The sequence below is a fragment of the Melanotaenia boesemani genome, chromosome 11 (genome assembly GCF_017639745.1).
Source record: "Melanotaenia boesemani isolate fMelBoe1 chromosome 11, fMelBoe1.pri, whole genome shotgun sequence".
Classification (NCBI taxonomy): domain Eukaryota; kingdom Metazoa; phylum Chordata; class Actinopteri; order Atheriniformes; family Melanotaeniidae; genus Melanotaenia; species Melanotaenia boesemani.
The window spans coordinates 19,254,624-19,266,098 of record NC_055692.1 but is presented as its reverse complement, the minus strand read 5'-3'; the positions used below and the strand labels follow the sequence as shown (position 1 = coordinate 19,266,098).

General features: G+C 37.8%; 2 protein-coding genes across 2 annotated transcripts; one reads left to right on the top strand and one right to left on the bottom strand.

Moving 5' to 3' along the window:
• Positions 1–1,787: 1,787 nt before the first annotated feature.
• gltpa (glycolipid transfer protein a) lies at positions 1,788–5,669 on the bottom strand. Its single transcript, XM_041999767.1, has 5 exons — positions 5,335–5,669; positions 3,719–3,777; positions 3,512–3,645; positions 3,258–3,408; positions 1,788–3,158 (listed from the first exon to the last, which is right to left on the bottom strand). Exons 1-5 carry the CDS (start codon positions 5,435–5,437, stop codon positions 2,976–2,978), a joined length of 630 nt encoding a protein of 209 aa, XP_041855701.1. The 5' UTR covers positions 5,438–5,669; the 3' UTR covers positions 1,788–2,975.
• A 1,042-nt stretch (positions 5,670–6,711) lies between these two features.
• Positions 6,712–10,845, top strand: LOC121648772 (trichoplein, keratin filament binding). Its single transcript, XM_041999116.1, has 13 exons — positions 6,712–6,839; positions 7,275–7,466; positions 8,169–8,379; positions 8,479–8,535; positions 8,857–8,925; positions 9,245–9,418; positions 9,494–9,606; positions 9,697–9,763; positions 9,848–10,020; positions 10,105–10,186; positions 10,275–10,460; positions 10,540–10,683; positions 10,781–10,845. The coding sequence occupies exons 2-13, from the start codon at positions 7,279–7,281 to the stop codon at positions 10,811–10,813; spliced, it is 1,497 nt and encodes a 498-aa protein (XP_041855050.1). The 5' UTR covers positions 6,712–6,839; positions 7,275–7,278; the 3' UTR covers positions 10,814–10,845.
• Positions 10,846–11,475: the final 630 nt, after the last annotated feature.

The following is an 11,475-nucleotide window of genomic DNA, read 5'->3' as shown; positions in this document are numbered from 1 at the left end:
AACACACCTAGTGACAGATGTGGTTTCCCAAATGCTGACCCATTTCTCAGCTATTTGATATCTAGGAATGGGCTGGAATTATTTTGGTAAATATGTAAGGAGGGTGTGACACGTATGCAACCAAAGGAAACTTTAGGAGCCCCTGGGGGCTCTGCGGAGTTTACCTACAGATTTTAAAGCTATTTGTGCAGAGCACAAACATGCTCTGCACAAAATACTCTTCTTCAAAATAAAACAGGGCTGTAGCTAAAAAGAAAGTTGTAATAGTTTGTTGTGAATGGATAGGAATCAACCTATGATTGAAATAATCACAGAGTTTCAAACACTAAATTTAGGGAATGTTGTATTTGTTTGTTTGACTTTTTACTTTTTATTCAATTCTCTTTAAACTTGACCAAAGCATGGTTCAGGAAACAGGCCTTTGTACATTAGCTTTTATGCATATGTGCTTCACGGTGTTATTATAAATGTATTTTAATGCAGCCATTCTTGCATGGGTGTCAATTATGCATAAGTTAGAATTTCTCAGGGGTTTCATAGCTCAGAAAAGCAGTTTGTTTGTTTGCTTGTTTCTCAAATGCTATTATAGTATATTACCAAAATGCTTGCTGAAGCAATGTTGGTTGTCTCAACTGACAGAAGTAACCACTCCTCTGAACTTGGATTTCACCTCTGTGTGTTTTGTGGTTTGCTCTGGAAAAGATAGTCTGCTTTTCTGGAGACAAACCCAAGGAACCACAGAACATCTAAAAATAAAATAAAATTACCAGGGAACTTTTAAGTAGGTCTAGTATGGATTGTTTAAAAAGCAGCAGCAAGATGGACAAGCTGATGAAGGTCAAGATTTCTGAAGGGACAAACATGAGTGAAAGTCTCTTCCTACCCACCAGGGATTCCTTTCCATAAGTATTACAGAATTCTGTCATGTTTGCTTTCTTGGTCATCATCAAGAGATCAAGGCAATGGAAATGAAAAAGTTGGTACCTCAGTCTTTGTTTGGCTCCAACTTTCTTCAAAAGAGAGAGAGAGTTACAAATGTTATTATTTAGGAAAATGAGCGAGGACGACAGTTTGCATTGTTGCATGTACTTGGACCTTAGAGGGTGAAAAAAATCTGTGTGAATGCCACAAACATTAAGTATAAAAAAGAAGGGCCTCACACTGTTAGGTTCATTTCAGAAAGAATGTAAAAGGGAAAAGCCATTTTTCTTATATTTTCTATGGCCTGCTGATTAGAAAGTAGCAGGGGGGCAAAACCACCACAAGATGGCGATCAAGGAATACCAAAAGCAAACAATCTGGACTAGAAAGGCAGCCATAACAGGAAAACAGAAAAACTATGTAAAATACATGTTTATAAAAGTGGAAGTAGTAGCATGGATAAATAAAAACATCAAAAAGAAAAGGGATGCATCTGAGTAGAAATGCCAAATCCACAGTTTTTTAAAAATGTGTGTAAATAGAAAACTGATTAATCATTTACAATAAACACACTTAAAATTTCAATTAAATGAGAGAAGTGATGACATTTCTTTTCTTACACATGAAAGTTTTACTTGGATTTGTGCTTATTTGGTTCTTCATCTTTAACTAAAAGAGGCATTAAAGCAAACAATGTAAGTATACATGGACATAAGTCTCTAGGGTCAAGGCATCGTCAGGGAAAAGAGTCGTAAACATAAAGACCACTTTGTCATTTCTGTGCCCTAATGCACAGAAATTACATAAATGCATCTGTTCACCGAAAAAAAATAACATTACAGAAATGCACATGAAATAAAATTGGATAAATATAGTCACAAGCAAGTTTAATTTATAAACATATCTTTTATATCTTTAACACGTTGGTACCAGACGCCCTGTGGGTGGGACATTACAAACAAGTATTTTACTCAGTCTGCCTTCACCTACCTACACAATGCAGTACCTACACATGTCATACACCATTGGAAAGCTAAGATTCTTGAAATCTGAATAATGTATACCATTCCATGCTACAATTATAGCTGTAGATTCAGTAAACACTTTTTTCCCAATGCAGTTTATCTTTGAAGCCATACTGTCCTCCAGTAGCAGAACTACAACAAAAACAGTCCGGTTACATCAGCAAAGGTCCAGTGAAAGTGAAAGAGTCCACAACAAGTCTTTTATCCATAAAAAAACACATTTTAGGCATAAACTGAAGGATTTAAAGGGGTTAATTATATAAACTAAATGTACAGAATGAATCTGTCCACATAATGCAAGATAATGCAAGAGGACAAAGGTGTAGCATGCCACAAGAAAACCATGAGAAAACCATTTAGGGGTCAGTAACATTCTAAAACAAGATATTCACTTTTTACATAGAGGTTTAAAGAAAATACAGGTTTAGTATCATGTGTACACCTGTAAGCAGAGTGGAGGGAAAAAACACTGAGCACTGCATTGCTTTGGAAACACAGCAAAAATATGGAGTTCATAGCAGATGGGTTGATATAAGCAGACCAAACTTTTAACGATAATTTACATTTTCTTTCCTAGCTGGTTTACACAAGTTGACATGTATGAAAACAGACACAATTAAAGGCAGAAAGGCTGATGCGCTCATTTCAAGAAACTATGGCATCTGCTCAACAACAAAGGCTATTTACAGCATACAGTTTGAGAATAATTTGATCAGAGTAAAATGTGATTTTGTGTATTTTCTTGCCTTTATTCCACCTGATGGTTCAAGTTGCACTTTCATTTCTGGTGTTACCTCCACATATTTGCAAGCACTTTTGATCATGTACATATACCTTGTGAATTAAAAGACTAAAAAAAGCAAGACTTAAAATATAAAATCAATAAATACCAGACCTGCTGCTGCAGGCGGGAAATAGAAAAGGCACACATGTGATTAAAAGTGCACTAATACTTGATCGGAAACATTAGAGTGTGGTAAATGTCAGCCAGAATGCAAAAGACTTTATGGTTGATTAAGTGTCCCACAGTCACACCTTGTAGTTGAGGTCTGCATTCATTTTAGTATATATATCATAAATAGCATCAACAGTGGCAGAGAAGTTGATGAGGAATTTTCGTATTTTTTCCAGGCAATCCTCCTCCTTGACATCCCGACCCTTGGAGAGGGCCTTTAGAAAATCTGACTTATAAGGAGCAGCAAAAAAAGCAGCCTAAAGAGGCAAAGTCCAATTTAGATACAACTCACTCGTTTCCAAGCATGTAACACAAATTTATTAAACTTGTTGTAATGAGTCAAACTTTGAACTCACCTTAAAGAGCTGTTGCACAAACCAGCCATGATACTTTTTAAGGGCTATTTCATAGCCTTTTGTGATATTAACTCGAATGAGGTTTGGGTTGTTGTCATCCTTTTCACCATTCACCAGGCTCTGAAGGAAGATCTGAATGAATCTAAGACTCCTGTTCAAAAGAAGACATGCACGTTGATTATGGAGTTTCTACTCTGAATGAAAACATGCAGTAAAAAAATGTCTACAAAACTGAAACACAACATTTCTCAGACCTTTTCAGCCACATAAGTGCCAGTGTTGCTCCAGCTTTGGGCCATTCTCCTCCATACATTTCTTTCTCTACCTCCAAAATCTGCTGAAGTGTCTTGAATCGTCCAGGATTGGTATCATAGACTGCTTTGATTTTCTTAAGCAAAATGGTACACATGACTGTATAATACTGTCACTGAGATTGGAGGACAGATGGAAGTCATACTTACTGTGATATTTCCAGATATGTCAGCCTTGATTGGGGCAAAAACTGTAGAGCCGAGACAATCTGTGAGGGATATTAAGAATTTGGTTTAAACCAGGAAACTTATTATTGTTCTTTACTATTTAAGGAGAAGGGGTGGAAGTTTATAAGTTATACTTCTTCTCACTCCTTCTCGAATATGTATTTGTATGACTTACATGTTTTGTTTTATTTGTTTGCTTTTTCTTTTTTATTTCTTCTTTCAAAATAATTTTTCATTTTGTCTTGCATTCTTGAAATAAACTTCAATCAATCAATCAAGAATTACAAGAGAATTTTCTAAGATGTCGAAATCAACACAATGAACATTTAAAAAGAAACAGTCAAGTTTATATGAATATATTGAACCCAGGCTAGCTTATGTTTTCAAAGACATTAATACTGTATCCTCATTTGGTGTCACACAGCATTTTGGTGACAGAATTGAGAACAATGAGACATCTGGAGTCCTGAACACACACGGCTCCTGGTTGACCTGTTGACACTCCAGACCACTTCCAGCCCCTGAGCTGTTAGTGGAAACTACTCACGACTAAGTTCCCTCTATTGCCCTGATGTGATGCATTGGCACAATACTGATGGCAACATATCTTGTTTCAGAGACGTCCTCAGTTTGTAACGATCTTGCTACAGTTTCCAGTCATGTCAAGGGATAAATTCTTTTGTGATAACCAAATACACTCCTGGAAACTATTGATAGTTAATCTGACTTAAGCTAAAAGCTTCTAGTTCACCATAATTAGGCGGAACTAATAGAACAATGTAGGTGTCAATCAAATATTGTCTACACAACCCAGAAGATGTCTAATTAGGCAAACACATTTGTGAATGTACTAAGAGTGTGATAGACTTTAATAGCTTGTAGGAAAGTTGGCCCACGCGTTTCTAGGTCAAGAAAAACAATGCTGACAAGGAGGAAAGAGTTTAATACCAGCGTCAGACTTGATTCATTTCAAGGGTTTCACATGGCAAATTCAATGGAGGGACTTTGGCGTATTAATACAGAATGAAGTTGCACAAAGATGCCCTGGCGCACCGTGCCACTAGTGAATAGACAAGGGGAACTCAACACCGTACTAATCAATTTTCACAACTTAAAATCCAGGTCACTGGATTAAATTATGCATGCTAAAGGATTGTGGACAACTTAATGGAGAGAAATATGATCCAAAAAAAAATATTTGAAAAGAGCAACATTGTTTTTGCAATCTTTATGGAAACGTTTGAACAGATTTCTTATCTACAAGGTATGCACTTATTAATCAGAGTTGATCAAATTCGCAACAATGAAAAGTAAATTTGGTAAGGACAATGTAAACATTTCCAGTCTGTTTAACAGTTAGCATGACTCAAATTATTCATTATTTACACATTCTAGTCTGATATCAGTTGGTCAGTGCTGTAAACTCAGTCTATGGTAAACCTCTGCAGTCCTAATAAGCTCATAAAAGTATAAATCTGAGCGTACTAAAGCTTTTTTCTACAGCCCCTGACATCTAATATATTTTATGCATCACTTAAACATCAGCAATGTGTCAGTGACTAGCACTGTGGCACAATGAAGAAACAAACTTTACTTACCAAAGAATGGTGGAAGGTATGATACAGCCTCCAGAAATGGTCTTGTTTCCACCTGTTTGTCAGCTGGCAGCTGTCTAAACTGATGCTCGATCAACAGAGCCATCTCTTTACTCTGAACACAGTGTTAGTCCTGGAATGAAAGCAACAGGCTGTCAAACACTCCACTGCAGATTCACTGTGACACCAATAGACTGAAAACCAAGACACACACCCACACAGACATACACGCATACAAATGCACTCAAGTCACCTACAGTGAACCCAGGTCATAGAAGGACATCCAGCTGCAAGCTCATGTGACTGACTTGTTAGTGATAGAGCTGAACCATTGTCACTTGTCCAGTTAAAAAAAGGTGCTTTGACTGAAGTCCAGAACAAACCCTTATGCCACACCTGATGTATTTGCTGACTCCTGTTTAACCCTGCATTTAATCTCATATATAGTACTTTTCTTCAAACTAATGGCATAATTGCATTATTCAGTGGGATATAAATAAATGTTAATATAGAATATTTGAGTTTTTGGATGATGTCAAAATATACTTATACAGAGAAAATATTGGTAGATGATGACATCCATGATGCAAATCTCCCAATCCACCACATTTCTTCTTTTTTGTAGATAGAAAATGTAGACAATGGGCAGAAAGTTTGTCTGGAAGATTACTTTTGGCCAGATACCCCCCGATGTTGTATGCCAATTTCTATTCTGTTGTATTGTTATTGTCTGATATATTGTTCTTGATATTGATTTTCTAATTCTGACAAAGATACTGAAGTACAAAAAATATTCAGCCAGTTCATGGTGCAAGTGAAAGAAATACCAGATTTTTGTAGGCCTATGTCTGTTCTGTTGTACTGTTTTTATACACATTTTTATACTGTTTCTTTACAAGTAATTGTGTCTGTTCTTGAAATATGAGAGACTGTAGCCTCAATAAATGGTTGTTTAGACTAAATATTCAATTAAATGCTTTAAATTAAAAGATTTTTAAAAATATATAAATTTTTTTCATTTGGCTTTTTTTTCCTTATTGAAATAGCGATGGGGATGGTTGTCACAAAAGCCCATGTTGTATTTGGCAGGCCATATCTTTGGGACAGATTTATATTGAGGAGTAATAAGTCCATTATTTTGACATGACACTTTAGGCTTCCGTTGGAGATTAAAATTGATCCATCTGAGAGTACCAATTATATATATATATTTATATATATATATATGTGTATATATATATATATATATATATATATATATATATATATATATATATATATATATATATATATGTGTGTGTGTGTGTGTGTGTGTGTGTGTGTGTGTGTGTGTGTGTGTGTGTGTGTGTGCGTGTGTGTGTGGTTTGCAGAGAAATTATTTCGCGCTTTTTCGCAAAGGATATTTTTGTCTTTTTCTTCATGCCGTAGCGTAGGAGTAACTAGGAAGTGTGTCAGTTGGTAACTAAGGAAAACGGCGGTTATTAGCCAGACTCGGTGAAAGGGTTTCGGTGCGTTTTCGTCGTATAAATTTAATCTTTTAATGTAAACCTGATAGGACAAAGTATCATACCACTGAAAGCAAAATGTTTATTATTACCTAGGGAGCTGCAAAGCCCTCAGTTAGTTTACCCGTAGACGATCATTTGCTGCTGACTCTGCCGATTGATAATGCGGTGCTTAACGTTTTAATGGAAACTCCTTTCTGTAATGAAATTCTGAAATATTTTATTTCTTTGTAGCCCTTATATTTTAAATGTTTAAAGTCGGTAACATGTATTAAAATAAAGCTTTTGGAGTGGATGTTTGGTATGAATATGTTCCACTTAATAATCGACTCCACACACTTGAATCTTGCTATGTTTTAACAATTGACCCAGTTACTAAAAAGCTACTTCTTAATCCCACTATTGGTAGTGCTGTCTGATGTGTTCACTGTGATTCAGACCCATGGCTCTGCCGACATTATCCCGTGCACCCAGCCGGTCCTGGGTCCTTGCCGACCAGCTGGCCCGACAGCGGGAGCAGGAGGTTCGATGGCGGCAGCAGTGGGAGCTTCATGCTCAGTACTTCAGAGAGCAGAGAGTCCGCAGCCAGACACACGCTGCGTGGAGCTCCCAACGCTCCTACAAGCAGAGGTAACCCGTTTACTGCGTCATTTCACAACATAGTACTCTCATAAACTAAACTGTGAAGCTGTCACACCAACTGCACACATTATTTCTGTATATTGATGTTCTCTGTCTCTTTCCATCCTTATGTTATTCATTATTAATGGTAATCCATAGCTGCTTCATGGTTATTGACGGTTCTCTTTTAAATGACTCGTAACTAAAAATCTTATGTGCTAACTTACCTGAATAACTATTCAAAAGTCTCTTAAATAAATATACACATCACGGGCTCACAAGGAGTGTCAAAGAAGTGAAGAAATCTACAGTTTATGTTTGATCATTAAAAATTTTCTGCAGCTTTTCAAGTGTGTGACATTGAGAAAGTAAATTATTTTGGACATAGATAGAAAAGAACCTAACATAATTTTAATAATTATATTCATACATTCAGAGAACTATCTGCAAGCCTCTGATACATTTTGAGCTGTTGGTGTCCATCTTTTAGCACTTCTGCCTCTTTAACTACTGTAACAGAATAAATGCAAACCATTATCATTTTGAGCTTGTTAATTGGCTTTAATTAAACCTTAGCATTACTACTTTAAACAATCTTTTAGGATTTTCTGATTTTCTTTGTTGTTCCTTAATGTTGAAAAGTTTAATCATGAGGAAAAAAGATGCCACTGCACCTAACACAAGTAAATTTATTTGTCCACTTTTTGTTAGTATGTCAGCATACCATAACCAAAAACTGAGGGAGGAAAAGAAGGCCAGCCTGGAGCAGCGTAGGAATCGGCTCAGGGCCATGCTGCAAGAGGAGCGAAACCAGCTGGAGGCAGAGCTCCAGAAAGTAGTCCCTGACAGGAGCACACTTACGGGTCAGTTGGTTCAGAAAACTGATGAGCTTCATACAGCAAGAGAGGAAAGAAGGAAGAAGGTAGTTTCACTGAAATAGTTGCATATTTTATTTTTTTATAGTGATCATGGTGTTGTGCCATGTAAGAGTGTAAATATCATATCTGTTCTTTGCCCTTAGCTTGCACAAGAATTGCTGAGGGAGCACTGGAAGAGAAACAACACAGAGTTGCGAGAGGTAGACTGCTTTTAACAATTGATGCAAAACGACTAAAAGTACCTCAACGTGATGATGTGATTAATGACTTCAGGTATCTGGTAGCCATCCTGTATTTCTGAAGAGCCCAGCAGGTGGAGATAACAGACACTTTTTGTTCAGATGTCCATTTGATCTGGAATCTTATAGCACTTGTGAGGCACACGTTCCATGACTTTCTGATAACCTGAGTCCTGTGTTTTCTTTAGGAGTAAAATGCTCTGGTATCCCTGCCTCTTCAGGTCAAGTTCATCAGTATCTGTGTCGGCTGTGTCACAACTTACTCTCTTATTCTGTCTGCAGGTCGAGTCAGCATTACATAAAGATCATGTTGTCAGCCAGTGGCAGGACCAGATATCTGAGAAGAAGCAGGTAGGACAATCATTCCAGCTGTCAGAGCTCAAATTCTGCTAATTTTAATGATAGTAAAACCAAATTGTAAAGAAACTGCCCTCCATTCTAATACTCTACCTACTTTAAACCAGTAATGACACATAAGACTAACCAATTATTAAACTTGTAATCATCCTTCTATATGAACAATTAATAATGCAGCATATCTATTTTTAATTAAACAGTGTTCTGTGAGCACATAATTGAGTCTGAAATACACTGTGGTTAATCCCCTTAACATAATACCTAATTAAGAAAGTTTTGACACCTGCTGTGACTCATGTTGGCAAACATGCAGAAAGAAGTCGCTGAACAGGAGGAGAAGAAACGATTTGAAAATGAATATGAGAGAACTCGAAAGGAGGCTCTGGAGAGGATGAAGCAAGCAGAGGAGAGGAAGAAAGAAGAGGAGTGTAAGAGAATGGAGGATCTTCGCAACCAAATGGAAGAGTTGAAGCTGAGAGAGGAGGAGGTATTTGGATTCTTAACAAACTATCCTGTGGAAAAATAGTTTAGAACTTGTGGTTATATGCTTCTATTTTCTCAGGCCACCTGTCTAAAAAAGGAGCAAGAGGCTCTGCTGGTCCAGCAGTGGGAGCTGGACAAGATAGAGGAGCAGAGGAGGAATGCTGAGGAGAGGCGAAAGAAGTCTAAAATGAGGTGGGGGGGGGGCTCTTTTCAAAGATGACCAATCAAAAGTCTACACAATTTTTCTGGGGTATTGGACTCATTGGATTTGTGTTCCATTAGGCATTTCTTAATCCATCAATATCGAGCTCAACTGAAGAGGAGAGCCCAGCAAGTACAGGAGGAACTGGTAACACCTACTTAGTGTTTTTTCTAGATATAATCCATCTTTCTTGATTTTTTTCCCCCACTTAAAATCCTGTATAAATACCAGGAAGCAGATCGTAAGATCCTGGCAGCTTTGCTGGAAGGGGAGCAGGAGGACAGGAGGCTGGAGACAGCACGGAAGCAAAGAGCTATTGCAGATGCTGCCTGGATGAAACGGGTGATTGAAGAGCAGCTGCAGCTGGAGGCGGAGAGAGAGGCTGAGTTAGACATCCTACACAGGTGAGCATCAAGATTCAGTGTTGTCTCTCCAGGAAGGTACTCCTGTTTCACTTCAAATGCAAACCAGTGTAACACATATTTTAGAGAAGAGGCTCAACGTGTATGGGAGAAACAAGAGGCTCAATGGGAGAAGGAGAGGAAAGCCCGAGAACGGCTCATGCATGAGGTAAATTTGTTTTGAATTTTGAATTTGTTTTTTTAGTGTGGGAAAAAATGAATAAAGAAACCAAATAAATTCTGTCTTTCTTGGTAAGGTGCTTGCAGGGAGACAGCAGCAGCTGGAGCTGCAAATGCAGAAGAACCGTGAGGCCCAGGAGGAATCCCTGAAGAGACGAGAAGAGCTGATTCAGGAGCTGGAGTTTGAGAGAGAACTCAGACGTCAGGAGAAGGAGCAAGATGAAGGCCGCAGGACAGCAAGAATGCAAGAGATAAAGGCTCAGGTTGGTGCAAACTGAAAGATCTGTGTTTGTTTTAGCTTTTTATAAAGCAGTCCTAAATTTATTTGTGGAATTATTGCAGGTGGAGCAGCAACACCAAGAGCAGTTGGAGGAACAGTGCAGGATAGTACAGGAGGAAGAGGAGGAGAGAGAAGCACTTAGAGTCCAAGAGGAGGAGCTGAGGCTTGAGATGCAGAGAATGGCTGAGAGAGGATACCATGAGAAGGTAAAATATTAAATTTAAGCTGCTGGATAATATGACAAGCTTCCAAGTTCCAAAATGCTATTTAATATTGAAATATGCTAAAAACTGTCTTTTTCAGATTCATAGCAGGCCACGATCAGCCTGGACATGACCAGTCTGCAAGAATAAACTCCAACTGAATTGTGGGATGTATATTTTTTACATTTAGAAATGAGCTTTAAACGATAGGTTTATATTCCCCCATATCCTCATGCTAACCAAACCAGCCAATAACCAGCCTATACTCCTCCTGTCAATGCTGGCAAAAAAGATATCCTTTCTCACCTCATCCATGTGTGACAACTGGGGGATGAAGTTTACACAGAGTTCAAAGCTCAAGTAAAAAGGATGTTTTCTTAAATACAGTGTCATTTCAGTAGAGGCACAGTAAAAAGGAAAGTCTTCTACTCGAGGCTCCATCAAGCATTTTAGTAGGTGTCTTTTTTACAATCTCAGACTACTGAAAGAATGTATTGTAAGTGTAAATAGCATTTTTTGCACAAAGGACTAAAAGCTTTGTTTTTACTCTGGAGTAATTGTAAAGGAATGTTTCCGTGGTTACAGTGATGAGGATGAACAATTACACTAACTCTTCCAGTAAATGGGAATATTTACTGCCTTCCGGCAGGTTGTTAAAATCTGAACCTTTCTTTTAGTGCCTTTTAAACGATGAAGGGAGGCTATGCAGAGCATATATTGTGCCATGCTCATGTTCTGATGCTGGTGTACATTTTTTTGTTGTTTGTTTTTTTGCACTTTTAGAGTTGTTCAAAG